At 36.7% G+C, this 21,473-nt stretch overlaps 3 protein-coding genes across 3 annotated transcripts; 1 reads left to right on the plus strand and 2 right to left on the minus strand.

Moving 5' to 3' along the window:
- The first annotated feature begins 5,589 nt into the window (after positions 1-5,589).
- On the plus strand, positions 5,590-7,691 carry LOC125204640 (protein SMAX1-LIKE 3-like). Its single transcript, XM_048103346.2, has 3 exons — positions 5,590-6,298; positions 6,396-6,582; positions 6,683-7,691. The coding sequence occupies exons 1-3, from the start codon at positions 5,739-5,741 to the stop codon at positions 7,592-7,594; spliced, it is 1,659 nt and encodes a 552-aa protein (XP_047959303.1). The 5' UTR covers positions 5,590-5,738; the 3' UTR covers positions 7,595-7,691.
- A 2,922-nt stretch (positions 7,692-10,613) lies between these two features.
- LOC125207568 (exocyst complex component EXO70A1-like) lies at positions 10,614-15,716 on the minus strand. Its single transcript, XM_048106966.2, has 12 exons — positions 15,434-15,716; positions 15,049-15,144; positions 14,098-14,303; positions 13,205-13,453; positions 12,740-12,878; positions 12,427-12,639; positions 12,145-12,350; positions 11,832-12,032; positions 11,639-11,738; positions 11,392-11,501; positions 11,178-11,324; positions 10,614-11,032 (listed from the first exon to the last, which is right to left on the minus strand). Exons 1-12 carry the CDS (start codon positions 15,629-15,631, stop codon positions 10,915-10,917), a joined length of 1,983 nt encoding a protein of 660 aa, XP_047962923.1. The 5' UTR covers positions 15,632-15,716; the 3' UTR covers positions 10,614-10,914.
- Positions 15,717-18,451: 2,735 nt separating this feature from the next.
- Positions 18,452-20,453, minus strand: LOC125204253 (UDP-Glycosyltransferase superfamily protein). Its single transcript, XM_048102855.2, has one exon. The coding sequence runs from the start codon at positions 20,395-20,397 to the stop codon at positions 18,967-18,969; it is 1,431 nt and encodes a 476-aa protein (XP_047958812.1). The 5' UTR covers positions 20,398-20,453; the 3' UTR covers positions 18,452-18,966.
- Between the last annotated feature and the right edge of the window lie 1,020 nt (positions 20,454-21,473).

Genomic DNA, 21,473 nt, shown 5'->3' on the forward strand with positions numbered 1-21,473 from the left:
ATATGATGAACGTGTCTTGGTTTTGAATGATAAATGTAAACCGGATCGGTGGGAAAAAGGGGAAAAGCGTTGAGACATGCATGATTTAGGAGTTGATGTTGAAACTAATACATGATATGTGCGTATGTGATTAAAAGGTGAAACCTTGGTTGCGAAGCCGGATAACAAAAGGGAGAAACGTACTTGAAATCTAAGCAGTCAAGGTGGGCTTTATTCTTAAACTCTTTTATGTTGCAAATTTATGAAAGTGGAGAGATAAGGGTGGTTTAAACTGTTATGCCATGCCTGTGATTGTTTTGATGATGTTGTGCGCTTGATGCCTAGTTTGAGAGTTCGCTCCATTGGGCTATAGGGCTATGGATATGTATAAACGAATTCGGGTCTGAGTAGGGCCGCAAACCCTTCCAGGCTAGTGTACACGGTGGGAACGGGAGCCGTCCTTGCTAGTCGGCCAGTCTCGTGGGCGGAAAGTGTGGCCACACTTTCGTCGCACTATGGAAATGTTGTGATTGATGGATTGTTGAGAAAGTGGGGAGTTGTTTGACTGGCCAGTCTATGAAAATATTTTTGTGATACTCGATGATATTTATTTTGATAATTGCAAACTCGAGTTCACTATGGTAAGGGTGGCATAACTATTAAAATGTTTTGGCAACGAGTTCACTGGATATTTCAAAATACTCAGCCCTGCATGTGTTTTCTTTATGTGCAGGTTGAACGGCGGCGAGCGTTGGCGGGTGTTAAGCACATTAATAAAATAAGATGGATATTTTGAACTTCGAGTGTAGTTGTGTCTTCATACATAGCTTCACTTTCTCTTGGTTGCTTCCGCTGAATTTTTGAAACTTATTAGTATCATTTGGTTGTTTTGGACTTATTCCTTTTGAATTAGAAGATCGAGACCTATTGTGTTTTTGTTGAATTTATGTCAAACCCTTGACTTTTGATCATAGTTTATGGTATCTATTCTTCATTGATTTTCTTGGTTAAACCGTTGACTTATTGCTTTGATAGTTCGTTTAATACCTTGGTCAAATCTCTTTAAATGAAACCCTAGCCTATGTTCTTATTGCTTTTAAGTCCGCCTTGGTAGCAGTCGCCGTATTTATTATACCCTAGAAAATGTCGGGCTGTTACAACAACACCAACCAATAACATATTCCAACAAGTATAGCAACAATTCACCATCATAAAAACACCTCAGAATAATTTCAGCATATGGCAGCAAGAAAAGCCTCCAAACCTAATCAAGGGGTGGCTTTTCACATAAAATAATCACCACAAACATACCTCATCACCACAGCACCAACCAACGACATATTCCAGCAAGTATAACAACAATTCACCATCATAAAAATCCCTCAGAATAATTCAGCATAGGGCAGTCTGAAAAGCCTCCAAACCTAATCAAGGGGTGGCTTTTCACATAAAATAAGCACCACAAACATACCCCTCACCAAAGCACCAACCAACAACATATTCCACCAAGTATAGCAACAATTCACCATCATAAAAGCACCTCAGAATAATTTCAGCATAGGGCAGCAAGAAAAGCCTCCAAACCTAATCAAGGGGTGGCTTTTCACATAAAATAAGCACCACAATTGGATTAATCGACCAAACATCAGAAATTTCATCATATAGCAGTAGATTAAACCTCCAAACCCAAATTGGGGGTAGCTTAAACAAAACACAATCACCACAGTACATTAGAATGCACAAATTCCAGCAACCAACAACAAATTCCATCAACATAATCAGTCAAACATTACTAATTTCAGCATATAGGGCAAGATTAAACCTCCTAACCCAAAATGGGGGTGGCTAAATCAACATAACAAAATAACCCTATGGATACCCCTAAATACAGACCAAGTTAGAATCTCCAAACCCTAGATAGGGGGTGATTCTTACACAACTCACAATATTAGAGGAGATCTTTCATGTCGGGCAAGAGAATCGGGAGGATCTCCTTGAACCACTCCTCTTCCTCAACAGGACGCTTCCGCCTCTTCACCCACGGAGTTTCAGGTACCACAGTGGAGTCAGGACTCTCATAACCCGGCGTATCAGGGACGATAAGCTCCGAATCTAGCATGGTCTCCAGCGTGTCAGGAACTATGGTGGAATCAGTCACCATCCACGACATAGCTTCCGGATCTGGGGTTTCAAGGAACATAGAGGGCTGAGAATCGGTCCAGGGAGGGACTTCCACCATCGGAGTTTCAGGAACTACGGTGGATATCGAATCACCCGCCTCCCACGAGTATGTGGGGATAGGAAACAGATGGGTTGCAATAGGAGTCAGGATCGACCCCTCCGACGTGTCGAATGTCCACTTCGGTATCGGATTCATACGAGGGAAATTCGGAAGTTGAATACGATTTCCGGCCGAATCTAACCCATAGATGGGGGATAGGGTTTCAGAGGGTACGTCATCCATTTAGGGTAGAGTGGGAAAGAGGAGGAGGCGGCGATTCGGAGGAGGAAGAGGAGGCGGCATGAATTAGTGTTTCCACATAGAGCGAATGAGGGTGAGAGACCGAGAGAGAGAGAGAGAGAGAGAGAATGAGGGTGAGGGTAAGAGACCGAGAGAGTGAGATAGTGAAATTAAATCTGGGTGGAGGGTGTTTTTTAATGGCAATTGAGTAAATTAGTGAGAAGGGGGAGGGTAATTAAATTCTCCAAATATGATAAGTAGAACCGGGACTCCTATTGCCGAACGGACAAAAACGGAAAAACGAGACTCCTATTGCTGGACGGAGGGAGTATAAAGTAAAGTGAGTGAGAAAAGATAGTGGAATGTATGACCCATTTTTATACTATATTTGTTTTATATAATCTAAGAGTTGTTTTGAAACATTTTTATATTCCAACGAACATACAATTGAAAACTCACCGGAACTAGCTATAGAGTGTCCCCTCACTTTTATTCTGAATCTATTCAAAGCTTACCATCGATATTAATAAAGTAAATTAGGGAACATTGATGGCTATTATGATTTTCAAATTGTTTATTAGGAATTCGGGTAGGAAACGGGTACCCGTAATGTCGGGTATGTGATACCCGACACAGGTATCAGGTAATCCCGGTATGTCATAGGGCGGGTATTGGGACAACAAATTTGGCTAAAATCGGGTACGGGTAGACCTGCCCACGGTTCATGAACCGGCGGTTTCGGTTCGGAACCGCCGGTTCCGGTTTTGGGAAATATGGAACCGGAACCGAACCGTGAGGCTGTTTCACGGTTTCGGTTTGGAACCGCCGGTTTTTGGACGGTTCGTAGCGGTTTAGGTTCGGTTTCGCGGTTTCACGGTTTTTTCCGTTAATTTTTTTTTGCCATATAGTTGAAATTATAAAATAAATTGGAACAAGGAAATGGATAGTTTAAATTGAGTTGTTAACACTAAAATGAGGTGAGTGTAAGTAAGGATAGAGAGGAGTATTTAATATAGATAAAAATAGAGAGAAATGAGATCCAATTTGAATTTAAAATCAACATTTAAGAATAAATAAATAAATAAATAAAAATAAAACAAATGGTGTTTTATGCAATCAATTTTGAATAGTGCAGCCATCGCCCACCGTCAACCAATCAATTTTAAAGACTCAACTAATCAATTTTGAAGACTACAACATTAACCAATGTTAATTTATTATACTTTATTTAAAGTAATCAATTCTTCTAAGTTTATTTTAAAATGTTGGATAAATATTTATTAATAATTATCCATACTCCATAGATTCCATGCGTAAAAAAATGTGTTAATCAATAAAATCGAAAATAGTATTATAAAGTTATTACCATAAACCATACAACATAGACTCCATCTTGTAATTTAGTTATTTTTATTTTATTATCTTTTATCTTATGTTTTTACCATCCAATTTTACGAAATAGTATTATAAAGTTATTTTTGCTACAAAATTTTGTCCCACGTTATTGTTTCTACGGATATTACCAAATCTAAAAATGAAAGTTATTTATATAAGAGTATAAAACTCATAAACCGGATCATTCAGCAATGTTATATTTAATGGAGTATAGTTTTAATATAAGGATTAACTATGTTTAAATTTATCATTGCGTTGGCGGTTCGGAACCGTGAAACCCCGCCGGTTCGGAACCGTCCGAAACCTGAACCGAACCACGGTTCTAAAATTCACGGTTTCGGCTCGGCATATTTTTCGCGGTTTCGGTTCGGAACCGTAACCGCCGGTTACGGTTTCGGTTTTAACTGCCGGTTCGGTAAACCTTGGGCAGCTCTAGGTACGGGTACCCAACCCGACTTGTCAGGTGTGGGTACCCACGGGTAACCCATTTTGCCACCCTTAGGTGTATCTACCATTTATAGTAAAAGCGAACTTGGACTCATAATGACAGACGAACTAAAATGATAACCGAGACTCCTTATGACGAACAGAGGGAGTATATATTTTGAAAAGATAAATATACAAATATTTATCTTATTCAAAATACTGAAAATAATTTTTTTTATTGAGATATTCTAAGTGAACTAAACAAGATTACAAGATATTTGGTGAATGAGAGTTTTATATTTACATTATATGTTAAAAATCAATATTTTGAACCGTGAAGTAATATATGGTGAAAGGATTTATAGTATATTTCATTTGAGATACTTTTTATAATAGAGTGAACTTTAAATTAGATTTCAGAAAAATGAGTTTGCCACTTCTAAGTCTAATTCGAAAGAAAGCGAATATCATCGAGTCTCTGAGAAATCATTTGTAATCTTTCAGATTATACTTAACTTCTTATTTCCCATTATACCCCTAAATCACTATAGGACAGGCTCAGGCCCATCTCTGAAGCTAACACTGAGTTTAACAAGGCCCGTTCCGTATCATTAGGGATTTAAGAAATTAAAAGTGATGTAATGGTGAGTGATGATAAATGCATGGGAACTATACATTCTTCTGGAAGACGGTCTAAAAATTTGGATTTCATGCAAAAAAGCGTAATAAAAAATTGAAATAAAGCTAAGTTTGAAACCTTTTAACTCCTTTATTCCATCAAATCGATATTTAGATTGCTTTATTCGTTGGCCTCTTTAAGAAAGATGATCATACTAATAATATACACTCGATCTCGATGGCCAACACACATTTAATTTCCCGAACCCTTCCAACAGACATACTGATCACAGTCTTCTCTCTTTTCAGTCTCTTCTGACTGTTCCCTCTCTTCTTTAACACATCTTTTCTTTTCTTTTTCTCTCTTTTTGGCAAAGTTTGATATTCATGTAGTAATTCACATTTTTTTGTACTCCTCATTACTAAACTCATTATATATAATCATTAATTAATTATTTATATATGCATGAAATATTTGTTGTTGCTTTCCACAAAAGATATGCAGTCTAACTTGATAGGAGTAGTATATTATTCATCAAGCCCAACTTTATCCCTTACAAAGAGAAAAAAAGCTAGAGAGACAACTTAGCTTTGCCTCACATGGCCTCACTTTTTACACTCTTAACATTTATTTTCTCTTTAAATAAACCTTTAGCATTCACACAAAACCAACCATAACAAGAAAGGCACAAACCCAATTCATTTCACCCCTTTATATAGAGTTGGAAGCCACATATTTCAACAATCACCATCAATTCCTCCCATTTCAAAACCACAATATTCTCCTTCTCCCTCTTTTCCCACACACAATAAGACCATCAAGAAAACTATTGCTACTAACAATCAATAGTAATAAAAAATGAGAAGCGGAGGAGGTTACAGCCTTCACCATTCACTAACAGTGGAAGCCACGGCCATCGTGAAGCAGGCGGTGGGCCTGGCAAGGCGGCGCGGCCACGCGCAAGTGAGCCCCCTACACGTGGCGAGCGCCATGCTGGCATCACCGGCCGGCCTGCTGAAGCGGGCATGCCTCCAATCCCATTCCCACCCATTGCAGTGCAAAGCCCTCGAGCTCTGCTTCAACGTGGCCCTCAACCGCCTCCCGACCTCATCCCCGGGCCCCCTGCTCGGCCCACACTCCCACCTCCCTTCTCTTTCCAACGCCCTGGTGGCGGCCTTCAAGCGGGCCCAGGCCCACCAGCGGCGCGGCTCCATCGAGAGCCAGCAGCAGCAGCAGCAGTCCATCCTAGCCCTCAAAGTGGAGGTGGAGCAGCTCGTCATCTCCATCTTAGACGATCCCAGCGTCAGCAGAGTCATGCGCGAGGCCGGCTTCTCCAGCACTCAGGTCAAGGCCAACGTCGACCGCCACAAGGCCCCTCCCCCCGCCTCCCTTCATCCTCTCGATCTCACCCTCCACAGGTTGTTCCACTTCTCAATCATTTTTCATTTTTTCATTTTTCTATACTTTTATTGATAAATTTGACTTGCTAGCTAATGTTTTTAGTATAATTTCCAGTGGCATGCATGATGAGAAGTGGCAGTCGGGAATGAAGAAGCAAATGGCTTGCTGTTGTGATTGTACAGGAAGTTTCGAGAAAGAGGCCGAATTAGCTGTGACGAGCGGTTCATCGGGCGCAAGGCTTCCGTCATGGCTGCAACAGTACAAGGATGACATGAAAAAGCAACTAATTAGTAGCAATCAGGTCAGATTTCAACTTTTTTTTCAACTACTATATGATATGTCATGTAGCTTTCCATTTATTCTAGGAACATATAGTGATACTACTTTAATTTGGTATACAGGAATCTGACAAATTAAAGGATCTTAGTAAGAAGTGGAACACAATATGCAGCAGCTCACTTCACAAGAAGCCACATTTCCTCGAAAAAGTGTGGAATCTATCATCCTCGCCGTCGTCTCCATCCACATCCAACGACCACAACAAGTCTCAAATTCTTCTCAACTGGCCGGTGATCGCCAAAGTTTCCAAACCGGAACTCCTATCAAACCCTAATTCGAGCCCCAATTCAGCTTCCTCGAGCGAAGCAAGCCAAGATATGATGAAGCTCCCTCATAAATTCAACGAGCTGAATTCGGAAAATCTGAGGATTCTGACAGCTGCATTGGAGGAGAAAGTCCAATGGCAGAAGCACATTGCTCCGGACATCGCAAAAGCAATCCTCCGATGCCGGTCCAGGAGGAGGAGAGATAGCTGGTTGGCATTCCTAGGCGGTGACGATAACGGCAAGGAGTTGATGGCCAAGGAGGCCGCTAAGGTCGTGTTCGGATCCGAACACGACTTCGTCGTCATCGGCCTCAGCCGCTGGAGAGATAATTCGGCGGAGGAGGTGGCGAGCGGCAGCAAGAGGGCGAGAGATGAGCATGGCGGGGCGGTTTACGATAGATTTGCTGAAGCGGTTCGAGATAATCCGAGGCGGTTGTTCTACGTCGAAGATGTTGATCAGATGGACTACGGCGGCGTGAAAAGGTTCGAGAGAGCGATGAGAAACGGCAGCGTTTCGATCGGGGAGGAGTGTTTCCCGCTCAAAGACGGCATTGTGGTGTTCAGTTGTTGTGCGGTTGATAATGGAGAAAGAGAAGAAGAAGAGCATTGTGTATCGTTGGATTTGAACGTTGCGACGGAAGAGAGGAGTGGGATTAGGATTCTGGATTCAGTTGACATGCAAGTCATTTTTGGAATCCAAGTATTGTAAATTAGATACTAGTACTATTAGGGTTTGTTGTTCTTTCACATATAAGTTGAAATGTAATGTTGATTAACTATTAATTCAATTATAATGTTACTCTTTACTTCTTAATTTGCGCATATGCTATATGTATCACAAATTTGTGTTGACATTTTAATGTAATCGTATTCACATTTTTAATACTTTATGGTGATGAGTTAGCAAGTTAGTCATTTAAGAAAAGTTAGCATTGTACGCATGACCCCTACGTTACTAGTATTGTGTGCTTAATTAGTGTCTTTGTTACTTACTATGATTATGTGCCATTCATAATAAGTTAATAATTATACACTCATCATAAAATGTCATAACTTTATTGAGTTCCTTTTTTTGTAGTCACAAATCTTGAAAAATCTTGTAAATCATTGTTGGAATACTTTGCTGTGGTTTGAGAATCCAAACATAAACTTTCAATTATTACATCAATATTAAACAAGTGGATTGCCTTAGAATATAGTACTATGAAAATAGTGGTAAAAGTATTTATTGAAAGCTCGCTTTAATTCACAAGTAAAATTTCAAGTTAAAACGCGCCATAATTTGCGTAATGCAGCAAATAAAAAGTAATGACTTCCTTCTTTTTTGTAAAAAATAAAGGAAAAGAAAAAGAAAGTTGCCGTTTAATTTATTGCTTTCCTTGGATAGGGAAAACTTGAATTTTTCTTTAGAAAAATTAATGAGATAGTGGATTAGACACTTAAACTTATACTAATATTGAAATAAGAGCTAGTATTCGATCTTTGAGTCACAAAAATCAAAGAGGATCTTTAATTACTTTGGAGTCAACAAAATTAAAGAAGACAATGAACCCTAAACTTCGATTCTAGAACCAACAAAAGAGATGTTAATCAGTTCAAATGATGAAACATCATCATACTTTATCGCAAAGATTAACACACTAAAAGCGTTGGGGCCATTCAACTTTCTTCTTTTTCTTCAATTTTCTTTTTCTTTAATTTTTCTTTTTCTTCTTCTTCATCGTTTAGGCAGGAGGCGGTTAATGTTATGATTCAAATTAAATAAAGTTTATATTGTTTTATGCATAAACATTTTAATAATTATTTATAGCCTATATGCGAGGGTAAATAGAATATTTGTCGAAACTAGTGGTTTACCTCAATAGTATATACTATCAGTTCAGTTTATTCATACATACACAAAAAATATCAATACAATAAGATCCCAAAAATTCGATAAAGGACTGTATATGGTTGCACTCTTTCCAAAGGAGTCTCTTTATTTTATTCCGTTAATATATGAGTTATGCGCTTAAATGTGGCTAATTATCATAATCAAAATAATCAATCCTTTCAGGATCGATCATTAATTATTAATTAAAAGAAAATGATGCAACTGGAATCCTCCAACTTTCATAAATTATTGGAAGCGATCGGATGATTGGCTCTTGTCTTTGTCAACAGCAGACATGACCTCGAGCTTTGTTCCCATTATTTGTTATGGACTCAATCATATCATCAACAATTGTGTTTCACTTAGTGGCTAATCATATAAATCAAGATATACTACATTTTTATATATTATTCATTTAATTGTTAATCAGCATTTAATCTTTCAATCAGACCGTAATTCGTATTGTGGATAGAAATGATTTCCTCAACCCGACTTACTTTTCAATTAGTAGTTTACTTTTTGTTTTTTATATGGTAATTTTCTTTTGTTTTATCTCTTTTTCATGGCAATAGATACAATATTTTTGTACATGGCATCGTGTTGCCACCCAATTTTCTAACAAATGTATTAAATGTTTTCCTTTCGGCGATCGGCTTCTCTAGTAATGCCAATATGATTGGATTTAATTAATGCCGTTAAAACGCAAAAGCGAATATAAACAAAAATCAATAAGAGATTATATAAAACAATATTTCCTGATCTGTACATTTTGTATACATAAAAGAGCATGTGAGGGGTGTGTATAAACATTTGGTATCTAAAAACAATGATTGAAATATGATCGTTTTGGAAATATGATTAAATTATAATGACAAGTAGCTGTTCAAATAGAAAAGGCAAAGATCAGCTAATATAATCTATAAATGATTATGAATATATAGAAAGTCCCAAAGGCCCCTAGAAAAGCAAAAGGTGCCATGCACTAAGTGTCTTCCCTTTCGAAGATACTTATATTAACATTTTGTTTAAACCTTACACACTTTGTTAAGGCAGTTCAACTTTTCTCACTATTCATGTTACACTTCCAATTTCTGCCTTCTCTCTCTACACAGACATCATTAGCATAAGCATTGGCATGGAGACAAAGTTTCCACACATTGATCTTTTGCAGTCTTTGTTTTTAGGAAAAGAAAAGTGAGAAATGAGTCTTTCAAAAATGGTTGCCTTTCATAAAGCTTATTCCTTTTATTTTGTATTGCAACTGATTTATGCATGAAAGTAAGGGTTGCCTCGGATCTCCAACCCCCTCTCTCTCTCTCTCTCTCTTACTATATACTATAATCACACAAATAATGATGAATGCCTTGGATCCCACAAATCAAATCATCATATTTTACATTTTTGTGGATAAAAGCTTACACAAAATGATGGAGAAAGAATCCATATATATATTCCTGATCAAGGTAGGGCTCATGACTCGCTGGTAAAAAAAGAGCATTTCAAACACAATAAAAGGTTGTTTTCCCCTTTTTCTTTCTTTCTTTTTTCCCTTTTGTTTTGTGGGAATTAGGATATGGTTTGATGATACTGTTCCCAATTATTGTTTGCTCATTCTAGCTTGTCCAGCAGGAGAGGATGGTAAGGAACTAATTCATCTCATGCAGATGGATAAGTAAAAAGAAACAGCAATTTTTAAACACACTTTACACTTTTCTAGAAGTGAAACTGAGCAAGATACTCAATACTTTACTGTACTAGATTAATATGTATGTATCAACAATTGTAGCTGAGCATAAAACATTGATCAACCTAAAACAAAAGAATAGGAAAATACTTGCAGACATCAAGCTTCGAGTTAAGACAATTAAGAAATAGGAAAATACATTTGAAAAGGTATGCATACACCTTACAAGAAAATTATCCGCCAAAGAACAAATGATCTATCAAATTACTTGGCTATACAAGATTACAACACAAAATATTTTCCAATTCTGGTTAATAATGATGTACAATAATACATATTATTGACACTTTACAAAACAAATGCTCTCATTACAACGTCGTACCAAAATCATATCCTACATCAGCAACAATACACCTTATCTGAAGGAGGCATCAATAAAGCCCATTGTGGAAGAGTAGAGCTCACATATGATCTAACGCTTAGGCTCGTTCAAAGTTTTTCCCTCGAAAAATTCACCCAGCATGTGTTCAAGATCCTCAGGTGTGTATCTGATGTATTTCTGGGGATTCTTACCATTCTCAACCAAAGGCCTGCTCAATATCAAAAGGGCATCTAAGTAACACAAGAGGAAATGTAATATTGACATTAACTCTAGTTTTGATGTTGAGGAAATTATAGATTGATTAGAGAAAAAAATCACGTTGCAATTTTACTGAAAGAAAGCCAAGCACCCACCCAAACCGTTTAATGAAAGATCGGTAAGCAGGAAGCAACACTTCAGCAACAGCAAGCCTCAAAGATTCTCGAAGCTCAGTGTCTGGAACTGTCCATTGAGATTGTCTTTGATGAAGCTCTTCAAATTGCACGTTGAATGTCTTTAATCTAGGGATGCACAACAGTGGTTAGTCAAACCAGTCAACTATAACAAAGCATCTCAAAATAAAAGCACCTGTCCTTGACAATTGCTCTAGAGACTCCACTACTATTTCCTCCATCGGCACCAACCGAACTACCACCTCCTGATGATGTCAGGCCTTGAACAGAGAGACACTGCAGAATCTGTGGAACACATTAAGTTGTAATTTCAGATGGACGCTTCTGTGGATGAATTTGTGAACCCATTAAGTTGTAATTTCACCTAAAGAGTCTTAGCTAACTTTTCTCACATGGGGGAGAAAGAAAAAGAAAGAGCTAACCTTTGCCCATGCAATCCGCTTATATTGGTTTGCATGTTGTTGCACAACTCTCCTATGTCTCTGAACCCAATCATCCCCTAACAAATCTTTGGCTTCAGACCTACAGTAACCAGAAACAAGCAACAATTTTTTCAATCACAAGCACCAGCTAATAGCATGGTTATATCTAAATACAAGTCTCATATTTACAAACCTGCGTACAGATCTGACCATATAATGGATGTTGTTCATCAGAAACAAATGAGTCAGAGAGGTGTCTCTATATTGCTTGGATTTCCCATCCAAATTGGTTTGGAGAGCCTGCATGATACGCATTGTGACAGCAGCAAGCTGAGAATTTGAGTCATCTTTATTTTCAAATTCTTGGAAAAGTTGCTTCAGTGTTGATTGGTAGCTGAACATGGTAAAATAAGTACACTCAAAATCATTGGGTGCCCATTATCTATTTAGAAGCCAAAAAACTGTAGTCTTAGTAGATACAATAGGCATACTTCGGAATGACTTACTCAAACAAGAACTTCACATAGTTTATGACATAGCTTGTTAGAGGGTGGACAGTCCCATCAGCAACAGCAGTTTTAGTAGCGTCCTTTTCCACTGCTTCTTCAAAGTCGCCAAAGGTCTCTTGTGCTGTTTGAGCAAGCCTTTTTGTCAATCCTAAGGCAGAGTCCCTAATTTCAGTGCAAGCTTTGCCTCTAAAAAGTGCTTCAATCTGCCAAAACGATTCATCATTTGCCAAAATCAAGACATAGATGTTTGATAGTTGTTCTATTGAAATTTATCCTTACCTCTGAGTGAAGCTCTCTCATAATTTCATACATATCTAAGAGAACAAATAACTTTTCAGGAGATCGCTTGCTTTTAGCAATTGCATCTCCAAAGCTAAGTAGTACAGCAACACTCCCAGCAGTAACTTCAGCAAAGCACTGATCCATGAGAGGATCAAATCCCTCAAAAATTTGATCGCAAACTTTACGCTCTCCAGCAAACAGCAACTTAACCTGTATGAGGATGATTGTATTAGTTGTTTCAGTTAGAACCAATGATATGCACATGAGCATTATTCACTAGAAAAAAAGTATCATTAACAAAATGGCTTACAGCTATTCGCATATAATGTATCCAATTCCCAATCTTAGCTTCTAAAATTTCCCATTGCATCTTTTGCACATCATCTTTGCTGAGCTTTTCCACTCCCAATTTGCGCAGGCTTTCTTCTAAAACAACAGAACGGGTATCCCTACATAATATAATGCAAATTTATTATATGGAAGGAAACACGACTTAGATACAGATAAATCTAAGTTGATATTCTATGAATGTATGTAAAGCTGTTTTTGCTATCCAAAAAAGTTAGCAGACTGAGCTGATGGCAAAACTTACTGCCTAATACCGATATAAAGTTGTACAGTATCCTAATATCAAATGCGTGGGACCCATAATACAATTAATATCTCTGAAGTTCAGTTTACTGGAAAAATTATCTCAATGAAAACTTAAAAAGAAAAGACAAACAAACATAATTACCACAAACTCTAGCTACAAGGCAGAAAATGAGACATTTACCTATATGTTTTTTGTAACTGCTGTTGATTCCCAGCTTGTACCATCTGCAATGCTAAATCATGCAACAGAGGTAAAACTCGAGGGGGAATTAAAGCTGGTGTAGTGTATACAGAACTTTCGGATGTATTATTTTGATTATCGTGGTGACTACTTGAAGATTGAATCTTTCCCGTAGAATGTCCAGGTGATTCTGATGGTCGCATAGAATTGGGGAGGCACTCAAAAAGTCTTTCAGGTTCAACAGGTTTGCTGGAAAATTTAAAATTTTTTAGATAGAATACATAAATATAACATGCAAATGAACAGTCAAATAGTATTTATAAAAATATAATTAGTGCTCACAAATGAGCAGCAAAACAAAAAAATAATGAAACAGGGTCCACCTAATGAGCTATCAGTGAAATATATACTCTCAATCGTGAAAATGAATTGGTGCAGAAAAGTATGCTTTAATAAGGATCATACATAAAAGGCTGGCAGAAAACTGACGTTTATTGGTTTGTGATATGATTCTTCCAGATGATCAACTTATTTGTCTACTTTGTGATTATATCATACCTGTACATTTCTCTTTAAGATATCTATGTTGGGTATAATTAATTTAGATTTGCTACAGATTTGTGGATCAGATGACATCAAATTCTATTATAGATCCTATTCCTAATTAATGCGGACTGAACTTAGTCTTATGTTTATTACAATCAAGCAAATATTACTTATTGATCATTTCATTTCCCATAGATTTGGTGCACACTAAGTCAAATGCAATTACCACAATAATATTTCTGTGATTCTGTGGTTTTAGTGGACCCAAAGTATGCATCAAGCAAAGGAAAAAAAGAATATTAAAACATTGATACTAAGTGTTTAGAGACATAAAAGGAAGAACTAACCTGTACGACAATAATAGTTGTTTGAACTCCTCTTCTAGCTTTGAAATAGCCTTGGCAAGTAAATTATTTGTGTGGTTGAGGACTCCATCACTACTCTTAAAACTTCTGTTGTTGCTGAAAAACTGGACGTTGTTCCTTAACTGCTCAATTGCTTGAAGATAACTCTCTAGGTCCTCATGTGGACCCTTCAATATTTTAGCCTCAGCCTGTAGACAGACACACAGAAAAGATAATTTAACAGAAGCATAAAAATCAGTGTCCGCAAATAATAACTGATGTTGAACATAGCAGAAAAAGATATATCCAAAGTTTAAAAGGGTAGACTGATGGATTTTCAAAGCACCAAGCTCTATAAGGTGATCTTCTAAAGACATTGGTGAAACAAAATCTAGATAACTTTCTCTCAAAAAAATACTCCTGATAACTGATTTTGTGTAGGTTTTTATCAGATGCTGCTTAGTCAAAACAATATTGCTATAAAAATCACATGCTCCTCACACTTCAATATCAAGCACGCAATCCTTTTCTGTTAATTTAGGGTAAGAATACGTTCTATAATATTCACCATTAGTCAGTCAGGAAATCAAAGGATAAGTACGACCATTAAGTTTTTAAACCATTTTCTTCTATTTTTCGTACAGATACTAAGGTAACATATTTTCAACCATCAGACTTCCATATCCATTCCATATGCTATCAACTTGTTTTGCTGCTCCACCTCTTACCTCAATTCAGCAAGGGATATGTAATAATAACAATAATGATTAACATCAAAGAGAGATTATATCAAAATAATAGCAGGTGTAAGAAACTAATGAACTTTATCCTTGTATCCTTAACATTTAATAATATCGAACTCGGTAATAAATTATTATGGTATCGTTAGTTGTGAAAGCATATAAAGGCTATTCCGGAGATGATGAATATGTCTCCTCAAATACAGAGTCTTACCTGGCGAGAAAGATCAAACTGTGACAAGATGACCTCAGCGGCCTTCAAGGTTTTATCAATATTCTCATGAGCTCTCCGAATAGCATGTGTTCTAAGCTACAGAAAAGGTAGTGAAAGAAATTAGTAAATAACATAAATTTATAACATACAGATCATTTACACATTCCAAAAGCATTTTGCTAAAGATCTCATATTTGTTGATCAGTTTAAATCATTTCAAAAGCATCAAAAGTATCTGGGAAGCGAGAAATTGGATCTTCTTTCTAGTTCATTGCGCACTCATCATTCCCAACCAATTAGAAGGGTTAAAATTCAAAACTTCCACTCAGAAATTAACTTGCCGAATCACGAATTTGAGAAGAATTAGAGAAAAAGTGAGTTGTACTTGAGTTGGACGCATGGCGGTTTCGAGAGCGGAAAGGCGGTGGTCAAAAGATCCCAAAATGGATACCATATTATCTGTGATGGACTGGCTCTTCAACAGAGCCTCCCTCATCTGTGCTGCTCTCTCACTCAGTGTATCCGCTCCCACTGCCACAACTCCGCCGCCTCCTGCTCCTCTTCTTCTCGCCGGAATCCCCATTTCTTGTTTTTGTCAGCCTGAATTCCTGTTCGGTAGGGGAGAAGTCTGGAGAGAAACACACGCACTAGTGTGCAAAGGGATGAGATTTTTCTGTTTTGACAAATTGCATACGGGACCTCGTATTTATGTGTATTTATATTTGTGGGAGCTTGGTTATTAAGTATTTTTTAAATTGGTAAAATCTGAGTAAAATACATATGAGTAGAAAACTTAAAAACCAAGAATAGATGCTATTTTGATCATTATAAAATTGTGTTATGCTTTTAATTTTAATATGAAAAATGTACCATTCTGGAAAGCAATAGTACTACTTATAATACTAATATTAATTCGATGTAGGTAAAATGTGATTATGGTTTTGAAGTTTGAAAATCTCGATTACATATATTATCATGTATGCGATGCAATGTCTCTCAAATATTTATTTGTGTTTAAGAGATTCACTTTTTTAGTAAGAGATAAAAAATTCTCCACGCCAATCTATAGATTATATGTATAAAGTTTAAGGGTGAATATATTGAAACAAATGAATAAGTAAAATAAAAGAAATACAATAAAGGAAGGTTCCTATGATTAGTGACTGCTGTAAAACATTAAAATTAATTGCTACAACATTCATGAATTTATGAAAATTGAAAACGGTTAAATATGATTGAATGCCAATTTCTCAAATATAGATATAAAATTGATATAAGTTGTATTTTTAGTCATTCAATTCAATAAGAAAAGTAGATCTATGATGTTTTCCTAAAAGCCAGGCACTATAATATTTATGAATTACTACTAATTTCTTAATTTCTCAAATGCGCGTTGATCATTTGTATCATTTTTGAAGCGATTTCTCAGATTTTCTTTTTCCATAACAATTATAGAATACAAAATTTAGTTATATAGATATATTTCAAAGTAAAAGGGGTAGAAATAAATGAATATAAAGTTGAGGGGGCAGGATGACAATAGAACATAGTGGTGAATGATGAGGTGGCCTACAGTTAGTTGATTTGGTTTGGACAGGTAACAAGTCATTTCCCGGACAGGGTGGCCGAATTTAATTATTTTACTCTAAATTCTAATCATAACGGCAATAATCAATCAATTTATCTTTTTTCTCGGAAATAAAAATCTATATCTATCAATCTATCTACACAAAGGAATATGCTGCATTGGATGTTTCATGTTTGTAACTAGGATGTCAATCTAGCCCGAAACCCGTGGGTCGACCCGAATAATCAGGTAAAAGTATAGGGTTAGGGCCGGAAAATCGCAACCCAGATACAGAATAGGGCTACACGGGCTGTCCCGTTCGGGTCAGCGGATTATGCGGGCTAGCCCGGGTGGGTTGCGGGTTAGCCCATGGGTTGAGCATTTAAAATAAAAATATAATTAAATTTTGGGTTATATATTTATATGAAGTATATATGGTAATTACTTATATGGTAATATGAAGTATATACTTATATGGAATATAGATGCTATTAATATTTACTCATATTAAATGTTGCATTACGTCTTTCCTCTCGAAGAGAATGATCCGGTTGAAGCTTCAAAAGTTATTGATGTAGAAGAATATCATGCAACTTCATAGAATTTATTTTTGACATACTACTATCTATACTATATTTTTTAACTACTTAGAATTTTTTGGGGGGTATATAATTAAGAATGCCATTCAGCTCCTTTTAAATGCATGATTTCCATTTAACTGTAGTTAGATTCACATGTTCTACTAATTATTGATATGTTTATGTATTTTGTTTCAATCTTCAATTGTTATTATTTTATTACTCTTTATCACTTTGATAACACTTTACATTTGCTACAATCTATATTTTCTTTAAGTTAGAATATTAGATTGGAAAGAAATTAACACATAAGATCACTTTTGGCCCGAATAGCCCGTGGGTTAGCTCGAAATCCGAAGATTTAGGGCTAGGGCCAAAAATTTATAGCCCAAAAAATTCACAAAACGAACAACCCACACCAAAATAGCCCGACAACCCGAGTGGGTTGGCCCGAACCCGAACGGGTTAGTCCAATTGACATCCCTATTTGTAACTATTGTTGAATGAGAATGGTGTCTTTGTGTAAGGAATAGGATGTTTATAGTTATAGCCTATCTATATATTTATGAATATTTATAAATTCTGAGTATAAATTTAAATATTTTATAAATTTAGGTTATGAATTTAAATATTTTATATCTATAACTAATTCAAACATGATTAGTCACCGTTACAACTCTATTTAAAATAATAACTTATGAATAATTAAATACTAATATTTTAATATAATATGTTCTAAAACTCTATTTTAACATATTTAAGATTTACAACTAATTTGAATATTAAGTTAATAGAACGTAAAGTAACGGCCAAGCATTCACTACTATCTTTAACGGCCGATGAAATGTAAATACTATATATGGGGAGTGTTATATTGCTAATTCTATATTTAATTGTTAACTATAATTAAATAATAGTCATTAGATATTCAAATTAAAGGCCTAGATCATTAATCCTGAAATATCATTACAATCAACAAAAAACGTCAATAAAGCCATATGATTAATTCCAAAAAATATCAATAGGGATATTAATGTCAATTAACTACAAAATTAGTTATAACCAACTTTCAAAAGAAATCCCAAAACTTTAAATTCATATAACATATCAAATTAAAGATAATTTTGTAAGGATTACCTTGCTATCACTGTTATATGTTCTGTCTTTCATTTGGCTCTGATTTATTTAAGGAGAATAATTTGCAGCACAAATATGATGAAAATTCAGGATGTTCTCATCACTACAGATTCACATGTCATATACTAATAATACTCCATTCCAAGAAAATGAAAACAAACATATGATATCAGACATAAAATTTCATTCGTGTTAACCTTTTTGCACTTTTAACAGCATCAGTTTTTTACCATGTTTTGAGTTTCACCTTCTTCAGCAGAAACAGTGAAAAAACTATGTAGATTCTCTGAAACACACAGCTCAAGATAGGCTAAACCCTCTTAACTTGAGATCCTCACTTGTGCAGTGCTGATCCACATATGAATAGCCAAGTCAAGACAATAACACGCCCACACATATCATTTTGGATGACTAAACACCAATCTTTTGATTTTTTCTGCAATGTACAGTTGATCCCTATAAAATCAGCTCATTTCCAACATCTCACACAATAATAGTCTGAATAAATCAATATACCCTCAATGCTACCATCTAAAAGACATTCTACATAGCCAATAGTTGTAGAAAGAATTCAAATAGGTAAACTTCAATTTACCAAATCCTAATTCCTTTTTCCATTATCTATATATTCAAATTTCAACCAAAATTTTGGACAATTTCCTGCAAATGAGTCACAACTTCCTCTGCAACAATCTCAGGGGAGAATCTCCCCTTCATGTCGACCCTAGCTTGCACTCCTTTAGCCTTAGCCTCATCACGGTTGCTCACAACACGCCTCATCAAGAATCGCAGCTGATCAACAGATGGCTCCGCCCACAAATGCCCCTTGAAGGGTCCATCCTGGACCTCACTCATCCTATCATAGGGCAACGGATAGCTATTCTGCTCCATCAAGTACTCAGTCGGGCCGGACCAGTTGGTGGCAATCACGGGCAATTCCATTGCCATCGCCTCCACCACAGGCCGGCCCCACCCCTCGCCTCTAGATGGAAGCACGAATGCATCAGCCGCCTTATACAACCTCGGCAGTTTAACCTGAGCTATGTGGCCATCAATCACATAAACAGGTGCCAATCTATCATCCAAACTCAATCCCTTCACATACATAACAATCTTCCTATCAAAATCACTCTCTGTGTGATATGCATTTGTCAACAAACACAGAGCAACACCATCTTCTTCACCAAACTCCTCTAAATAAGCCCTCAATAAAACATCCCACCCCTTTCTATGCTCCCATTTGAACACACTCAAGAAAACAAACTGGGCTTTTGAGATAAACTTTTGTGATCCTAACACAACCCGGCTCACGGAATCCAAGCTCAAAGGCTCGACCTTTAACGGATCGAAGAAGGAAGAATCGACTGGCTGGATGATCTTCCTCACCTTCAATGGATCAACCCCACTTTGAGTAAATGTAGCAACATGGAAATCAGTAGGAACCCACACATAATCCATTCGATTACACCTCCCAGCATGCTCCTCATTCACTCTGTCACTCTCAAACATAGTCCTGCCCACAACGGCCTTAAACTGACCGTAGCCCGTAGGCGGGCAGGGTAGGGTTTGGTAGAGAGCCGGATACCAAGCCCCGGGCTCGCTGTGGCAAATTACTATGGTTCGATTCGGTTTGCATTTGGTATGGTAGAGATTGGTGGCGAGATTTTTGATTTCCGAGGGCAAACCCACCCAGAATTCCAAATCTTGGAGATCAGCGTAATGCTCGATGCTCAATTTGAATAATGGGGTTTTCTGATTGTTGATGAAGGCGTTGAGTGCGAGAATGTAGGACCAGGCTTCGGAGCTGTAGCCGCCGCCGGAGAGGAAAGGGGCCATCCATAGCAGGCAATAAGGGGGTTCGCTAACGTCGGTTTTCGTAATTGTTGGGGGCGAAATTTTGAGGTGGGTGGATTTGAGGAGGGATGGCAGGGAGGGGGCTAAGATGGTGAAGGAGATCGCGAGGAGTAGTATGAAGATCGAGATTAGAGAAATGGGTTTGGTGAAGAAGCTTCTTCGGATTTGAGGAGGGTGTGGGTTTTGGGGATGTCCATTTTCATGTGAATTCATGTTTTACATCTACACTAGGAACATCTGAAGATATTATTGTTGAGCAAGCAACCGCAAAATGGATAAAAATCAAGTATCATCAAAAGAAATGGAAGTATAAACTACTCCCTCCGTTAAATAGTAAGGGCTCGTTTGATAAGTGGTGTGGAATATGTCTAGTTTAGTTAGTGATCAAGATTTAGGATCAAGTTAGGAAAAGATTTAATTTTAATAACACCCGTTTGATATTCTAGTTAATTTTTTTTCTATAAAGTCCACTTTGTTTGGTAGGGAAATTATAAAATCAAAAATAAATTGTAATGACATATTTGACCTTATCAAATAATTCCTTATATCAATTCAATAATTTCTTATCTTTCTATTATACTTAACAAAGTTTTTGAAAAACTAAATAAAGCTAAGAACATAGGTATCTTCGTTGTAACATAACAGAAACTTTCAATCCTTAGCTAAATGCCCTCTGCACCTTTTCTCTCTTTTTCTTTAATTGCTTTTTTCCTTTCATTTTTGTGTGCTACAATCAAATCTCAATTGTTTTAAAACACTTTTCATCTTCATTCTTCCACTTCTTATTCCTGGTGTTCAAATCAGTGGTGGGGAAAATCCTCATATATTAAGCCACACGGGATCATTTGCATCTAAAAGCTCCATTATTTGACTTCCTTCCAAAGATGAATGCAACTTCTGACCCTAACCAAGTTTCATCTGATTTTTAGCAGTAACTAGATGATGACCTTTTCCAAATGCTCAACCTGATCACCAACATAAATCCAAACATGGAGAAATAGTACTACTAGTTTCTCACTCTCTCCAGTATATACTAGTTCCATTTTGTTAGCACAGCTCTACATATTACAAATCTAAACAGTTCAAGCGCAATAGCCATGAAAATTAGAACTAACTAGATTTCAAATTCTTTCTCGAGCCATTGCACCATTATTACAACCTTGCCCACACACTAAAATTTGTGCCTCAAAATTGTCAGCATAACCATGAACCCACAACAAAATTACCATGGTTGTTAGGTGTATGAACACTAAAATAAACAAAATAGATAATAAATTATTGGAGAATAA

This window comes from Salvia hispanica, chromosome 6 (genome assembly GCF_029641045.1).
Source record: "Salvia hispanica isolate PSC_SH4W2 chromosome 6, Shi_PSC_v1, whole genome shotgun sequence".
NCBI lineage: Eukaryota > Viridiplantae > Streptophyta > Magnoliopsida > Lamiales > Lamiaceae > Salvia > Salvia hispanica.

Bases quoted from the DNA above. Each gene is read 5' to 3' on its own strand.
- LOC125204253 (XM_048102855.2), bottom strand. From the start codon at position 20,397: ATGAATTCACATGAAAATGGACATCCCCAAAACCCACACCCTCCTCAA.
- LOC125207568 (XM_048106966.2), bottom strand. From the start codon at position 15,631: ATGGGGATTCCGGCGAGAAGAAGAGGAGCAGGAGGCGGCGGAGTTGTG. The intron at 12,351-12,426 runs GTAAGGATAAAT...TCGTTTTGGCAG, and splicing joins TGAGAGAGCTTCACTCAGAG to ATTGAAGCACTTTTTAGAGG. The intron at 12,033-12,144 runs GTAAGTCATTCC...TACCATGTTCAG, and splicing joins TATGTGAAGTTCTTGTTTGA to CTACCAATCAACACTGAAGC.
- LOC125204640 (XM_048103346.2), top strand. From the start codon at position 5,739: ATGAGAAGCGGAGGAGGTTACAGCCTTCACCATTCACTAACAGTGGAA. The intron at 6,299-6,395 runs GTTGTTCCACTT...TATAATTTCCAG, and splicing joins CTCGATCTCACCCTCCACAG to TGGCATGCATGATGAGAAGT. The intron at 6,583-6,682 runs GTCAGATTTCAA...TTTGGTATACAG, and splicing joins AACTAATTAGTAGCAATCAG to GAATCTGACAAATTAAAGGA.